Consider the following 16,707-nt stretch of genomic DNA (forward strand, 5'->3'; position numbering starts at 1 on the left):
TAGGTCCCCACTCCTGGCAAGATGGTGGCACGGCCCTGGGGAATGTGGTGGCTCCTGGAGAGCTCTTTGGACCATTTGCTTTTTTTAAGTGAATCTTGGCCATTTTAGTATCTTTAAAAATTATTATTCTATTAAAATTTTTAATTTTTTTGTCAGCTTCAACATTTTTTCTTAGAAATATTTATTTCCTCTAGACTTTCAACATTTTTTCATAATTGTCAGTAACAATGAATTTTTCTTTTTTTTAAAGAGAGAGTGAGAGAGAGAGAGAGAGAGAGAAAGAATTTTAAATATTTATTTTTTAGTTATCGGCGGACACAACATCTTTGTATGTGATGCTGAGGATCGAACCTGGGCCGCACGCATGCCAGGCGAGCGCGCTACCGCTTGAGCCACTTCCCCAGCCCGAGTAACAATGAATTTTTAATAATGTTTTATTATTATGTTGTCACCACCTGTTTCTCTCTTTTAATTTTATTCCTTTTAAAAGAACATCTCTCCCTCTACCTTCTTCTTCCTTCTAGAGTCTCCCATTCTGTCATTGTGTACAAGAACTGGCTCTGGGTTGGGTTGACCTCCCCTCAGTGTCATGGCTTTCACTGGGGATGATAGCAGGGTCCCCTTCAGAAGTGCGTGAGAGGAATCAGTGGAAACGTATTTAAATTGCTGCAAGGAAACTGCCCATCCAGCAGTATGCAACCAGCCAAAGCAGGCTTAAAAAATGGCAGCAAAATAAAGACATTTCCAAATATACAAAGGCTGAGAGTGTCCCCAACAGCATCACCCTGCAGGAAAGGCGGAGGGAACTGCTGCATGGCCAGGGGAGGTGACTTCCAGGGAGTCCTGAACTGTCCGCACCCAAGCAGAGAACCCAGAAGCTGGGAAGATTGGTGTGTGGGTAAAACCAGTGGTGGGAAGGGGCCCTCTCTGTCTAGAGGGCGTCTGTGAAGACTCCAGGGACGGATTCCCACTTTGTGGTGAACTGCCCTGCGCTCCCTGACATCACTGCCAGAGCAGCTGCGCTCCCTGGACAGTGCTTGGGCGGGGGGCAGGGGACCTTCGGGTAGATTAGAGGGGTGAAGTAACACCACCCCGCTCCATGAGCCAGACGCGCGTATGTACTGAGCCTTTGTCAGGAGAATCATTGTGGGAAGTGAACTTGGACGGTCACAGGAGGTGAAACTAGCCAAGAATAATTGGGGAAAATGGAAACACCCCCTCAGTAGCATCATGCAACTTGAAGTGTTTAGGAGAGATTTTAAAACGTATGTGTGACACTGGTGCTTTGAAGTCCTTAAAACATCTCTGAGAGGAGTCAAGACTGAACGGAAAGCTCAACATTTTGAAGATAACAATTCTCCCGAGATGACTTGTGGAGTGAACACTGTGCAGTCAAGATCTTAGGGGCTGGTTTTTGGTAAAATGGATAAACTGGTTTTAAAATGTATTGAGAAATGCAGATGACCTAGAAACTCTGTTCTGGGTTGAATTCTGTCTACTCCCCACCCTTCATTTATATGTAGAAGTCCTAACATGTGACCTTATTCAGGAATGGTCATTGGAGCTGTAACCAGCCAAGTGAAGTGGCACAGGATGGTCTGGCCCACAAGAGTGTGTCCCTACAAGAAGGGGAGACTTGGACAGAGACCTTGTCCACATGATGATGAGTGCAGAACTCTGCTAGCCAAGAGATGCCCAGGGCCACAAGCCCCTGGGATGGGGAGAGAGACCCAGAGCAGGCTCTTCCCAGCCCTGAGAAAGAATGACCCTGTCAGCACCGTGGGCGCCACCGTCGTCATCTCCCAGGACTGTGAAACAGCACGCTTCTGCTGTTGGAGCCATTGGCTTTGTGGTGCTTGTCATGGCAGACCTGCTAGATGAGAACAGTACCACAACAGTTTTGAAAAATGACAAAACAAAAATAGAGAATTAATACTTCTTCCTTCGTGGCTTACATAAGGTCAATTAGTACCGTGCGGTGCTGGGACAGACCTAGATGTGTGGCCGTGAGAAGAGTGGCGGAAGGGGGGACACTGGAACAAGTTCATATTATATGGGGAAAGGATCCTTGACCTCTACCCTCTTCCAAACTCAAAAGTTGACTTAAAATGGAAATCTAAAGTTTGAGCTATGAAATATGTAGAAGGAAACATCTTGAATGTGCTGGGATAGGCCAGGGTTTCTTAGGACACAACACACCAACAGTAATGCAAAAAAAATTGACACTTTGTTCCTCATTTAAAGAGCTGTGCTCTTTGAAACATTGTGTGATGGAAAGGCAAGCTGCTGTGCAGGGAAGATGTTTGCAGTATGTGTATTTGCAGAAGCACTGTTCACGAAGTAGAGTCTCTTACAGCTCAAATAAGAAGCTCATGCAAGTGATAGGCGGAACAGTGAGCAACACCCAACTACGAAGACAAGGAGTGTGCATCTCAGGAGATGCCTTGCATCATCAGCCACTAGGGAAATGTGGGTTAAGACCACCTAAAAAAGTCTCATGGTATCACGCTGGGGATATGGCTTAGTGGCAGAGCGTCTGCACACACAAGGCCTTGGGTTCCATCCCCACCATGGCAAAAGAAAACAGAAAACAGTCTCATGATGTCAAATGTTGGCAAGGACCTGGAGTAGCTCAGCTACATGGGTGGAGTGGTACACCCATCTTGGAAAATAGTTTGTTATAAGACCCAGCAATTCTGCTCTTAGGTACTGATCCAAGAGAAATGGAAGTGTGTCCCTGAAAAGACCTGAATGCAAGTATTCTTAGCACCTCCATTCCTCTCAGATAAAACTGGAACCAACCCAAATGTCCATCAGCTTGTAACAGACAGATGATAGCATAGGAATAATCAGAAATAAAAAGCAAAAAATTACCATGCGTATCCAAGAGGGGTGAACCTGAAAACACTGGAAAAGGCTCCTTTTGATATGATTAATACGTATTAGATTATGGAAAGAGGAAAATATGCTGTGGGGACAACACAGATGAGTGGTTGCTCAAGACTGAGCAGAGGCATGTGGGGAGGTGGGTGCAGCAGTGCCCAGGGACGTTTCTGTGGTGACGAGAATGTCCCACATCTGGATTTGTCTGTATTCATACAGGTGCAGTGGCCATTTACTGTGTAGGAACTATAGCTCCATAAAGTGCATTTTAGTAGTAAAGAAAGCAAAGGACCAAGGGAACCAGCGCGAGACAGGTGCTGGGCTTCAGGAGCTCCTCCCTGGGACTGCGGCTAGTGGGAGCTCTTGCCTCTGGGAGTGTCAGGAGTTCCCACCTTTGCTGCACATGGGAGCTGCCTGGAGGGCTTGTGCTGAGACTTTGGTACCCAGAGTTCTCATGCATTTGTTCAGGGCTCTCCAGGTGATGCCACTGTATAGTGAGGTTGAGGGCCCCTGGTCTTGGCGGGTTCTGAGCTCTCTGGAGGAGTGTTGCAAAATGCAGTCCTCCTGCATACTAGTTGCTCCCTGAGGTGTATCATTCTTTGTCCTCCTGTCCCCAGGGACAGAAGCAGCTTAATAACAAAGCTGAGTTGCACAAAACACTGTGGAAACCAGTGCCACCTAAAGATGAATGTCCCACAGTAGTGTAAGACTTAGAATTTGCTATGTAAGGCAAAGGTCGGAAGAGAATGGCAGGAGGACACCAGCTTGAGACAGCTGAGGACAGTGGCACAGGCTGCGAGCCAGGAAGTCAGAGTTCTGTTTGGACTTTGTTGGAGGTCAGAGGTCACTACATCCAGCTCTTTGAGTGTGCTCAGGAGACACTGCATCCTACGTCTCTGCTGTTTCTCATGTTCTCATGACAGGCAGGCCACCTGGCCTCAGGTTTCCTTGTGTCATGCCCACCACAGTAGCACATGTGGCCACAGCTCTTCAGCTCCACGTCAGGTAGCCTAGATTTTCTGAAGTTCAGAACCACCAGAGGCTGACTGGGGTCCTGTGGTCTGTCTGCCTGTTGACCCTTCCCCTTCCCTGGGGGCAGGAAAGGGAGTTAGTCTCACGAGGAGACCCTGGCTGCTGCCTCTCTCCATGATGCTCTTTCATCTGCAGTAGTCTTCAGGTGGTACATGCAGGGAGCCAGGGCTCGACATGCCAGCTGAACGCTCTACCACTGGGCCACCCCCAGGCCATCCCCCAGCTCTCTGAGCTGGCCTTCAGGTATCCTGGGTGGCAGCATCCCTAGATGGACCACGTCTGAGCATCACCATGCCCACGCTGGCCGTTCACTTCTGTGGCAGGCCTGGTGGCACGTGGGCCTGCTGTTGAGGGACTGCTGTTGAATGTGTTTTTAGAGTGTGGTCCAGACTTGGCTCAGGGCGCTCCTCTCCCTCACACTGCGTTTCTGCCCTCTTTGAGGTTTTTGTCCTCCATGTCCACCATGCAGTGTGAGCACAGCAGGATGACCCAGGCCTACCGTGCTGCCCCTGGCTCACCTCCCTACAGTGGTGATCCAGGGCCACACCTGCATGATTGCACCATGAGCTCCTGACCTGCACTCCTGGGGGACGCGAAGGGGCAAGTTCGTTTGCTGTCTTCCGTTTGCTTCCGAAGGCCAAAGCTCATTTGCTTAAACCAGGCTCCCTGTCTTGCTGTGCTGTCACCACGGGAGAGCCCCCCAAGCTTGGCTCTGCGGGAGCTCCAAAGCTCATGACTCAATGTGCTCTGGGTCCAGAATCAGCTCCCAACATGTCATGTAAAGACACAGACAACTTCCTTGTTTTATGAAGTGCTAACAGAAGAAAGCCCGTTAAGGTCCTGATGGTTCTCCCCTGCCATGCACCTTGGCCCTATGGCAGTGAACTGGCCGGAAGTAGCAGATGGGCTCAGCCCCTCGTGGGGGTGTCGCACTGAGTCTGCATTTCCTGCTGAGCTTGACAGCCACTGGCCCCCAGTGTGTGGTGGTGCGTGTCTGGTGTTGTAGACACTGAGGTCTTTCTGTGGAGTCTCCTCTGTCCCCTGTTGGTGATGCAGCAGTGTGGACTTGAGACGCTGGCCCAGGAGCACCTTCCTCAGTTCCCCCTCAGTGCCACTGGCCCCTGATCTGTAAGAACTCTTCCATTTATCCCTGTTTCCTGATTAAATTTCAGTTTTCAGCAAGTGATTTCATTTCCTTTAAAGAAAATCTTACCCATTTGAAACACCTCAGAATTCTACCCTTTTTTTTTTTAAAGGAAGAGGTGTTTTTCTTGCACTGAATAATAAATGCTAAATACTTTATTTCTCACTTGTCAGAAAAAGCTGGTGTTTGAGAAAAGTTTGCAGTTTTTCCCCCTACAGAATGGAAGGGTAACTTTGGCCTGTGAAGAGTGTCCTCGTTTTCTCCTGCTCTCATGAGCCACCCACCTCCTGCCAGCTGACCACATGGACGTCACTGGCCACCACCACCACTCACAGCACCCTGACTGAGCTTTCCCTGTGTTTCCCAGGCATGGCAGTTCATTCTGTAGTCACAGTCCCTTTGAAGCAGGCCCTGTCACCCCATTTCACACATGAGGTTTAGTGACTTGCCCAAGGCCGGGCTCCCGCTGGGCTGTGCTCACCGTCCTGCCCATCTCCATGCTGCCTGCCTCCCAGCACCCAGCCCTCTTTCCCCACCAAACACCGCATGGCCCCTCACTCATCTGCCTCAACTCTGTTCGCTGTCCTCACCTTCACCCACCGCCCTTCCCCAGGGAGGCCTTCCTTGAGCTCCTGCTCTGTGGTTTATTCCCTGGCTAAATAAACCAGGAGCCCAAACCAGCCTCCATCGGGCTCAGGGCTGCCTTGGCATCCAGGTCACAAGTTCTCAGGGGCTGGTGAGGATCTGCTTTCAGTTCCTTACTGTCCCCTTTTGAGGGCTCCCCTTGTCTTAACCCCAGTGCCAGCAGCAGGCTCTTCCCCAGACTCTCCTGGTTAGTGTGCAGCGTGTCACTGGAGGAGCCTTGGAGGGGCACTTGGGAGGGGCAGAACCCAGGGTTTACCCTCAGAGTGGCCGACCACTACTCTTGCTGTGCTGAGACATGAGTTTCCTTTCCCCAAACTGTCCAGGACCAATAATTCTATAAAATATGGTCTGAAGTGAATTACCAGAAAAATTAAAAATTTAAAAAGATAGAAATTGAAACCCAGATTTTATCACAAAATCCAGCAGACGTGGCCAAAATATCAAGTTGCCAGCAATTTTGCAGCTCGTGCTCTCAGGGTCCACTGCTATGAGCTGCAGTGGTCTCCAGACCCCACTTGTTAGATGAATGGCCACAGGGAGGGCGCTGGCTTCTGAGCCTTATGTTCCCTTTCTGTACAGAGGAGCCCATAATGCCTGGCCTTGCAGAGCAAATCCTCAGAGTCTGAGACTGCCTGAGGCGCCGCCAGGCCTCCTCTCCTCTCATGCCCAGAGGAAATCAAATGAATTAGATGATGCCAGCTAATTTTCTCTTTGTCTTGGTATTGGGGAGCCTGAGAACCATTACTAACAAGTAATGGTTGTCCAAGCAAGTCTGTCACCAAGGACCTCTGGAAGAGTGGGGTGTGGAGTTCAGAACACGGGGCTCACTGTTGCTGCACTCTGATTTTAGGCCTTTTCAATAAACTAAGGAAATATTGTATTTTGGGGAAGAGAAAAAATATACCATGAGTTCATATTAATGTTTGTATTTTAAATATAAAATTAACTGATTAGATTTTTTAAGGCTGAAAATCGTCGTTGCCAATGATATTACTTGCTCATTTGCTTTCAATATGCAAATAATGGTTCAAAATAATAATATTAATGTCATCACTGAGGCTCAGATTACTAGGTGTGGTGTGGGTCCCCGCCGTGGCTGTGATATAGGATCTGTCTCACTAGGAGCACAAAGTCAAAGCATTTCCCATTAGAGGAAGTCATTTCTCTTTGTCGTATGTCTTTTTAGATTAATTTGTTTCAGTTTGGAAATTCAGAAAATTATATAAAACATACATAGATTCATTCCAAAGTTATAGAATTGTAAAAACAGGTCTGCTGGTAGGCAGGGTCTCATTCCTGTTTCTTCCAACTCCATCCTCCTCTTCCTGTGGGTAACTGGTATTTGGGTGTTTTTTTTTTATTTAATGTTTTATTATTTCTCGGATTAATTTATTAATTTGTTCATTCCCCTCCCCTGGGATTCAAGCCCAGGACTTCAGACATGTGAGGCAGGTGCTCTAACCCTAAGCCACAACAAGCTCCATTTCAACTTTTTAAGTTCTGTATATATTAAAATGTTAATCTTTTGCAAATATCTTAGTCTGTGACATCTTACAAATAATTTCCCCAATTTTCATTTTCCTTCTTTTCTAAAATGTAGTCAAATTATAAAACCTTTTCCCTTTTGTTTCCGGATTTTTGAATCATAATTGGGAACTTTTCCTGCTTGCTGTGTAGAGAAGGCATTCACTCGTGTTTTCTTCTAGTATTAGTATTTTTTCACTGTTTAAATTTGCAGCTCACGTTCATTTGGAGTTGACCCTGTGAACAGTGTTAGGAAGAGAGCTTCTTTTGTCATTTTTTATTTTTTTATCATTTTTTAATTTATCATTTTTTATTTGACTATTCAGTTGCCCCAACAACTGAAAGAGTAAAAAGAAAATAAAGTATCAGTTTTGTTGATGTTTTTTTAAATGTTTCTGGACTGATGGGGGGGGGCGGTTAATGTAATTGTGCCAGCATGTTGTAACACTGGGTGAAGAAATCAGGAGGCGAGAAGAGGCGTCCATCCTCTCTGGCCCAGACTAAACTGTCTGTCCTCTTTCTCTAGGTAAATGAGCTGGATGGCATCCCGCTGATCCTGGACAGCTGCAACATCGATGACAGTAACCCTTGTATCCTTGCATGTGAGTCCCAGGCCAGTTCATGGCCAGTAGTCTTAGCCAGCAAGCTGGCCTGCTGGCTTGTGTCTGAAAACCTCACCACCCTACAAACTTCGTACATCGTGAGCTCATTCTCCCAGGGCAGCAGGGTATCCTGAACTAGTGTGTCACTGAAAGGCTTTGAAACTCTAGGGCAGAGGCTTCTAATTCTAAGACCCTGTGTGACTTGTCACCAGTGCTTCCTGGCCAAGAGCATAAGTATGGTCCTTACGGCAAATATGAAAATGCTCATGGTTTTTTGCTGTAGAAATTTTGAGGATCCCGTCAGTTGGAAAAACTGCTTGAGTTGCTATTTGGAAACATATGACCATGAGGGCACCCTGTCTTCATAGCAGCAGGGAGCAGTTTCTCTGCCCCTCTGTTGTCATTTTTGAGGGGCTCTTAGAGCAGCACTGGCTTTTACTCTTCCTGGGTCTGCCGTGCCTTCTGGAGTCTGTCCTGCTCATCTCCTTTACTTTACCACGCAGTTGTTCCATACCAAACAGATCAGTACAGAGGTGGGCATCCAGGGCCCAGGACACACACAGCCTGCTCAGGTTCTAGGTAAAATCCACCATGTAATTTTAGGAACTTCCCTTGTGAAAGTCAAGCCCAGCCCTGGCGCCTTGCCCCATCTCCACCAGGCCCTGTGCTTTTGTGTATGGGGTTGGGGTAAAAGTAGGACTTGGGGAGTGTGTCCCACAGGAAGCAGTAAGGAGTCCAGCCTAGGACTGAAGAGACAGCTCTCCACAGTGAGATGCCAAGAGAAAAGGAGCTGGTGGAAATCGCGTGTTTCAAAGTAAGCAGATTGAGGAGTGCTAACAACTGGTGATGGAGATGCTGCCATTCCCATGGCAACAGGAGAAGACTTAACAGTGAAGGGCTGACAAGGTGCTGAAGAGGCCCTCAGGGTACCGTGACGTTAGTTCCCTGCTTTGCGTGGTCACCAGAATATGCTCATCAGCATTTTTCTTTTTAAAGCCTAAAGAAGAAAGTGGGGGAAAAACATCCAGTTCAGGGAAGTGGGGCTATATGTCCACCTGCACTGCATATGGTGTTCTCCAAGGAAATCTCACCCACAGCTCACTTTCTCCCTTTGGTACTGGGGGTTGAACCCGGGGTACCTAACCACAGAGCAGCCTCCCCAGTACACACACGCGCTCGCGCGCGCGCACAAACACACACACACACACACACCGCCTTTTTAAATTTTGAGACAGGGTCTTGCTAAGTTGCTGAGACTGGCTTCTAACTTGTGATCCTTCTGCCTCAGCCTCCCAAGCCATTGGAATCACAGGCGTGCGCCACCATCCCCGGCCACAGTCCACTTTTATTGACCTACCGGTGAACAGGGTCTTTGTCAGTTGTCTTTGACTTTTAGCAAAAATAAAAAAGTCAAGAGGCCATCACACACAGACACCCATTCTGCTGGGCGGAGCCCTGCTGGCCATGGCCTGGCACTTGCTCTGCTTGAGGTGCTCAGGGTTCCCTCACTTGGGAGGTACATGTTCCAGTCTCACTCGGGTCCACAGGGGCAACCTTGGCTGAGGCTGCAGCCCCGTGGAGCACAGCACTGCAGTCACCCTCATCTTGTAGCTGAGTCTTGGTGACTTGTCCCACAGTGCACTGGTCCTCACTGCTGGCAGCACCTACAGAGGCCACGTTAGCACATTCCTGCAGTGAGACCTTGGGAGGTGGTTGTCCAGGTGATGACAAGAAGCATGGGAGGCCCCAGATGTCCCCCACCCTTGAGGAAAGACAAATGTCGCGTGGTGCATTGAGCACCAGATGTGTCGAATGATTCCTTGGAGTTGTATTTACACTTTCTCGATGTCATGTCACATGTCATGTCACATGTCATTGTCATATGTCATGTGTGTACCAAGGTGAGATACATCCTGAAGTCCAGAGCATGGGGAGCAGGGTGGGGGAGTGTCAGAGGGCGATGCAGCCAGGGCGGGCCTGGAACCTGCACAGAGGATCATGGGATCATACTGGGCGACACCCCACCCCCCACCCCCACCCCCACCCCCCGCCAGGGCAGCCACACACAGCTTTCCACGTCCTGCTCACAGCAGCTTCCTGAGTTGCCCAGTGACCCCCTGTTACTTCTCACCTCCAACCATGCTTTGCTTTTATTTTTATTCTTGGAAGTAATGCATTTAACTGGCTTTTTATAATTGCCAAAAACATGTAGTGAGAATGCAGTGCCTCTGCTCCCCCCAGGACACATTCAGTTTACTCTCTCTTGTCTCTCTAGTGGTATTTTATTGAGGTTTCCTGGTAGATCACCTTCTAAGGTGATCTGTTGTAATTTGAGCCTCATCTCTTGGGTGCCATCCTGTCACCTCCCACAGTGGTGAAGACTCCTATCCCCACTTTCTCTCACCCACCGTTCAAACAAGCCAGCATCTTCTAAACTGTGTGTTGGTGTTTAATTGTGTGTGTGTGTGTGTGTGTGTGTGTGTGTGTTTGCACACGTGCATGTCAGAGTGCCAGGGAAAGCCTCCTGCATTTTTGTGCCCTGGGTTCTCTCCTGCTGTCTTGGCGGCTCCTGTGTGTTCTAGGCAGAAGCTCTCTGTCCGCCTCACTTGTTGCCCGTGTGTTCTCCTCCTTGTTGTCTCTGTTGTTCCTGGGAGTGATGGAGTCCTTGTGCTGATGAGCTGTGAGCTGGGATTTCTCACCTGTCCTCCCCGGCTCCCTACACTGCTGCTTTTCTCTTGGCCTTCCTGAGACTCCCTCTCTCATTCTGGTTTTTGTCTGTGTTCTTGTCTCACAGGCGTGTCCTCTGTTGTTCCTCTTCTGTGCCACTTAATTGCTGGAGGGTCCCTAAGTACTCTGGAGCCCTGGAGGGGGTCTAGGTACTCTGGAGCCCTGGAAGGGCCCTGAATACTCTGGAGCCAAGAGCTCCCCCTCACTCTGATTTCTCCCCCAAGTAACCCCACCATGTATTCCTTCACTCCTTCAGTGCAGTGACACTCGCCTGGGCCTTGAGAGTTGCAGAGTGACTTCCAGGGAGGCTGTTGGGGCTGGGACCAGACTGGTACCAGTGATGGTGGTGACATGGAGCTCTGTTCTAAGTGTTGCCGTAGTTATTTGCGCTCCTAACTCTAGAGCAGACCTCTCCTCAGGTGTCAGACCTGTGTACCTAACTCCCTGCGTGTGTTTGCATGGTGTCTTACACACATTCCCACATCAGCAGGCCCAAGGTTAAGCAACATCTTGCCTGAAAACCATCCCCTTCCTCTCAGCTGATGAGGGGAGGCTCTGTCCGTGTGGTTGCTTAGGGCCGCAGCCTAGAGTTACCCTCCATGTTCCTCCTTTGTAATTCTCCAGCTACAGCGTCACCGCGGCTGGGTTCTCCATACGTACATGTTCACGTGTGTATTGCGGGGAAGGGGTATAAGCTCAAGAGGAATTTCTCCCATGGGTACTTTGTTTTGTGGATTAAGTATTACTTGGGTATTGATATTATTTTGAATTTGTTTGCGTAAGCCCATTCCGATAATTGACACCAGTCATATTTTAATTGATCTTTAGTTTCATTAGTTTGTGTTAAGAAGCAATAGTTATTTTGAGCGAGTGTGTGTGTTTATGTTTTTTTATTTGTAGATGGACACAGTATCTTTGTTTTTTTATGTGGTGCTGAGGATGGAACCCAGGGCCTCACACATGGGAGACAAGGGCTCCATCACTGAGCTACAACTCCAGCCTCTGGGCGTGTGTTTTAGTCAGCTTTTTTGCTGCTGTGAACAAAAGACCTGATAAGAACAATTTTGGAAGAAGGAAAGTTTATTTGGGGCTCACAGGTTCAGAGCCCACAGTCCATGAACAGTCAGTTCCATTGTTCTGGGCCCTAGATGAGGTAGAAGATCATGGTGGAAGAGTGTGATGGAAGAAAGCAGCTCAGGATGACAATCATGTCCTCAAGCGGAGAGACACATCTCCTCTCAGCCTGGCAAAATACAAGGCCATCCCCAGCACCCTTCTCCTTGGGCCCCACCCATCCACCTACAGTTACCACCCATGTCACCCACTCAGTGCAGAGTTAGGCTGGTTCTCTCCCCACTCCTTCCACCTCTGCACATCCTGGCATTGTCGCACACGTTAGCCTTGGGGGACACCTCACACCCAAAAGGCTGTGCTCCATCCTTCTCGTGACTCTTGTTGGACTGAACCTCTATATGAGTGGGTGCACTCGAGACATGGGAGGATGGTTGGAGCAACTGCCCTGTCCAGGAGCCTGAGCATTTTCTGTGGAAGGCAACAGGGCCTGAGGTTGGATAGCCATCTGTTTCCATGGGAAATCTGCAGACAAGGCTACAAAAGATGTCCTTTCTTGTCCCCCAGGGCGAGGAATGGGGAGTCAGCCTGGCTGTCTGAGCAGCGCTGGCAGCCCTCAGGTGGGGAGCGCTGGAGGGTTTCTCTTCACCTCAGGGCTTTCCGGTTGGGGTCGGGGGAGCCTGTCTCTGGAGGCCTGCCCGGGTGCTCCTGTTTCAGGGCCGGGAACGCAGGCAATGCCCAGCTGTTCACTCGCCCTGCTTACTTTGGGTCACCCACAGTAATGACAGAGGAGCCAGTGCCATCGGAAAATTCCAGCTTCATCACCACAGAGTCGATTTCTTATTTGTCAGTTTATTGTGGCAAGTGGGATTTTTTTGTTGTTGTTTCCAAATAGAAACAGCTGAACTTTATTTGAAATGTTTTTCTTTCATTCTTTTTTTGATCTGTGTTTTGATCAGTTGTCCTTGATGTGGGTTTCTTTATATTTTTTTTTATTGGGGGGATGAGGTGGGGATAAGGATGGAGTGAGAGCCCAAATGGGTTTTCTTGGTTTTTGTTTTTCTCTTCTTATTCTTTTTTATATTGAAGGACTTCATTTATAAGGAAATAAAATTAATTTGCATAGAATCCACCCCACAAGCTGAGAGTTTGCAGGAATAGTACTCAACAGCCTTTTCCTCTGACCTGAGCCAAGGTCGCTGGCCTAGTAGTAAGGGCATCTGTACAGGCAGACAGCCCCGAATCAAGCTTGGTCACTTGTTGACCCTGGAGCACCTCAGATGACCTCTTCATGCTCAATGCTTTGCCTGCCAGCTGATTGTGGTGACCGAAGTGTCATGGTGTTTATAAAGGGCCATGTGTATTTTTATGCAAGTCCTGTCACAGCTGTTCACCTCACAAGGAAGCCTGTGGGTCAGTGGAGGGACTCCTGGAGAGTCAGGAGCAGGTCCACATGGCACAGAGCAGGCCACAGTCCAGAGGAAGAGGAGGGCCTTTCCCTCCATCACATCCACAAGGGGCAGGGGATCTGCGGCTCTGCCTTCTACCAGTCAGAACTGTTGGTTCAATCCATGGATGACAATCACATCATTTCTGAACTTTGTCTCATTGTCCCTCACATTAGCTTTTGGGGAACACCTCATATCTAAACAGTAACACAGGTGAAGGGAGCAGATGGCCTTCGGCATGCAGTTTGTGTACACCTGCACACGAGGACTCATGGGTGTGCGCACTGATGGTGCATGCACTCTATCCCTGTGTCTCTTTGCTCCTGTACTCTGAGTGCTTCCCCCACGTGGGACACCCACGTGTGTTTTGAAGCCAGCTTTTTTGGATGAGAGTGCCACATCTTGGCAAGACAGGTATTTTAGAATAAACTAGATAACCTGTTGATACTGTTTTGCTTTAAAATCCTAAACTTTCTGGTGTGGCTTCCATGGATTTTTTTTTTTTTTTTTTTTTTTTTAATGCTACAGATTGATTCTCTTTTACCCTCACCTACTGTGATCGGAGATAGTGTGTAAGTGAAATCTTTCTGTCCCTTGAAAGCAAACCAGTGGCACTCAGGAGGCAAGGCCATGGGGTGGTGAAAGCCACCCTGTAGGAAGGCAGCGAGCAGGTGCCCGCCACGTGGGACACTGAGCAGGAAAGGACGCCATTGCCCACAGCCCTCCTGCTGTCCCTGGGGGAGCACCATGGGGTGTTTGCACTCACTGAGTGGCTCTTAGCTTTCAGTTTGGGCTTCTCATTTTCCTACATCTCTAGAATCACTAAGAATCTCTGCTGTATACAGACAGGTGTGCAACCTGCATGTCTGAAATGGCCTCCGCGGTGACCCTTGGCAGCCTGGTTGGCATCCTTCCACTTCACCTCAGGCCGTGGCGGTCCTGCACAGCCCTTCCTTTGCTCTCTTCACGCCCCGGCTCTGGAGTCAGCGTGCACTCTGCCTGGTTCCCCTGCACCAGGAGCACATCTTTCAGAGGTGGCAGGCTGTGGGCACATGTTCAGTCAGGGGGACAGCTGCCTCACCTTCGTTGTCACCCGCCTGGGCAGGTCAGGCAGATGCCTGCACACAGATTGGCACAAAGCTGCTCCCTGGCTTTGACATGACACCGTGCTTTCTGGAGTTCATTACTCAGTGGTTAAGTGGTTACTTTATGTCTGAAGGGCCATCATGAAATTTATTTGAAAACAACCTTTGCACAATTTGTTGCCTTAGTTCATGTCCTGAAGGATCTGCTCCTTGTAACTGAGTGACATAGCTGACATTGCAGTCTGATGTCTTTGATGGGATGCATCCCCAGCTTGCTTTCTTTCTTAAAAATTGCATAGTCTGAATTTTAAAGAAAGCACACTGGAAATCCACTCCAAGATAATGTCTCCTTGGTTGTCTTCCAGTGGTAAGTTTACTGCCCTAAGGAAGTATTTTTAATTAGAAACTGTTTTCAAAGTCATTTTCCCAGTGTGTCTGCAGTGGCCTCCTGTGCACCGTTTCTGTGGCATTTATTGGTTCGAGGAGCTCGGCACAGTAGAGGGAGTGCTCGACTGTGTTTTAGAAATTTTATACCTGACTTTCAAGATGAGGCCATAAAGTAGTCCTTTGGACCCTGACCCTCGCAGGCTGCCTGCACTGTCCACCTCAGCGCCCACTTACTACTCTTGAAACCTGCTTAGTGCCGACAGCCATGGCACACCCTTGTCCCCAGGCAGCCGTAGCTGTGGTGCAGCCATGGTGTTTTACAGTCGCCTGGGCAGCTGTCTGGACATAGCAGTCCCCAAGGTGAGGCTGGCCTTGGAGGAGTTGGTGCACAGGGTGGAGCAAGTGGCTCCACTGCACACTGCAGGAGCCCCCGGCCCACTAGCTGTGCTTACAAAGCACTAGAACACCTGTGTCTACCCTTCCTCCCGAATTGCTGGGACCGGAGCCAGGGCATCTCACAAGCTGGGCAAGCACTCTCCCCCGAGCTGCGCCCCCAGCCCTGGATCTGTTTTCTGAATCAAGGTAGTTATTTGCCAGTTTTTCTTTTTTGCATTAATTTTCTTTATCATGAACAGTGATTTGGAGATATGTTTTGGAAATTAATAAATAACTTTTGGAATTACCATACTTACAAGACACTGTCACATAAAATGATCGATTTATTAATTGGGTAGCTGAAGTTTGGCAAAGGTAAATATTAGCAAGTAACCCTGACCAACTGTCGGAATTTTTGCCTAAAGTGACCTTAGTCAAATACAACAGAGACAGGTGTGCTCAGAACAGAGGTGCATCGTAGGTGCTCAGCATGGCTCAGTAGTAACTCCTTGACATTTTTATTTTGAAACCATTATTCTTAGCCATCTTGTATTCTACAATTACTATTCTAGGACCAACACATTAAAAAAAGAAAGAACTCTGTCGGGTCTGATCCTCTCTGGCCTTAATAAGCAGGCACTCATTAATTCCTTGCTTGTAAATTATAAAGACTCTATGAGTGTCACACCCAGGGCCCACTGAGTTAAGGAAGGTGCCACCCCTGGCCACAGACTGATTGGAGAAGTGGGTCATTAAACACCACTTACCAGATGGTGCTGAGGGTCAGCAGCACAATGAACAAGGGCCCAGCTCAATTCGAACCTCTTCTGGTGAGCAGCTCTGAGGAACTTGAAGGGAATCCAGAGTTCTGCTTCTCTGTCTGAAGTTGACTGTCTTGTGAGAAGTGCACGCCTCTTCTTGCTTAGGGCGTTCTCTTCCTGGGCTTTTATGGATGCATGTCATCCTTTCATTGGACAGAGGTTTAAAATGTAGAAGTGAAGTTGGCTTTCTACTGTGCTCACCTTTTCAACTCTCACCATCCTTGGGTCTGGACATCTTTGAAGCAGAGACAGTAGACTGTGACCCCATGGCAGCAGGCATTGCCAGTGTGGCTTCTGATCCTGGCCATGCTGAGAAGTCAGCCTGTTACCATGCAACAGGAGCAGTAGGTTTTGTGAGCTGCCTGGAAAGATGGCATGGGCGTAGACAGATGTGTGCTTCATGGTAACAGCACAGTGGAAGCAGGCCTGTGCTGTGGAAGTCTCCCAAGTTGGTAGCTGCCAAGAAGGCAAGTTAGGAGGTGGACACCCCTGGAGACAGGGCCCCAACCCTGCACTCTGGCCAGTTCATGGAGTGTGTATGTCAAGAGTGCTTTTGCAGGCTGGGGTTGTGGCTCAGCGGTTGAGCACTCGCCTCTCACGTGTGAGACCCTGGGCTCGATCCTCAGCACCACATAAAAATAAATAAACAAAAAGAAGATATTGTGCCCATGTATAACTAAAAAAGTATTTTTTTTTTTTTAAAAAAAAAGGTTTTTGCAAGAGAATCTTGTCTTTAGTTCTGAAAATTAGTGTAAGCTTATATTCCCACAATGGCTCACAGAACAATGACTGTTCATTTCTGATCAAGATCTGCATATTCTGGTTAAAGGTTGGAAAAGCTTATAGGAAATCAAAACATTCTTCAGTTTTGGGGAGATATTAAAGTCAATATCAATCAAAGGCACTCAGCTGTTCCTCTCCTGGAGCCCTGTAGGAACCCATGCAGCTCTTGGAGGTGTCTTC

At 48.4% G+C, this 16,707-nt stretch overlaps 1 protein-coding gene across 1 annotated transcript in view; it reads left to right on the top strand.

Moving 5' to 3' along the window:
• The window catches only part of Atxn10 (ataxin 10), a 142,089-nt gene that overhangs the window by 110,726 nt on the left and 14,656 nt on the right, over positions 1–16,707 (top strand). The window contains exon 10 of the mRNA XM_076855475.1: positions 7,755–7,818. Within this exon, the coding sequence (XP_076711590.1) occupies positions 7,755–7,818 (64 nt within the window). The remainder of the gene's footprint in view (positions 1–7,754; positions 7,819–16,707) is intronic.

The sequence above is a fragment of the Callospermophilus lateralis genome, chromosome 4 (assembly GCF_048772815.1).
Source record: "Callospermophilus lateralis isolate mCalLat2 chromosome 4, mCalLat2.hap1, whole genome shotgun sequence".
NCBI classification, from domain to species: domain Eukaryota; kingdom Metazoa; phylum Chordata; class Mammalia; order Rodentia; family Sciuridae; genus Callospermophilus; species Callospermophilus lateralis.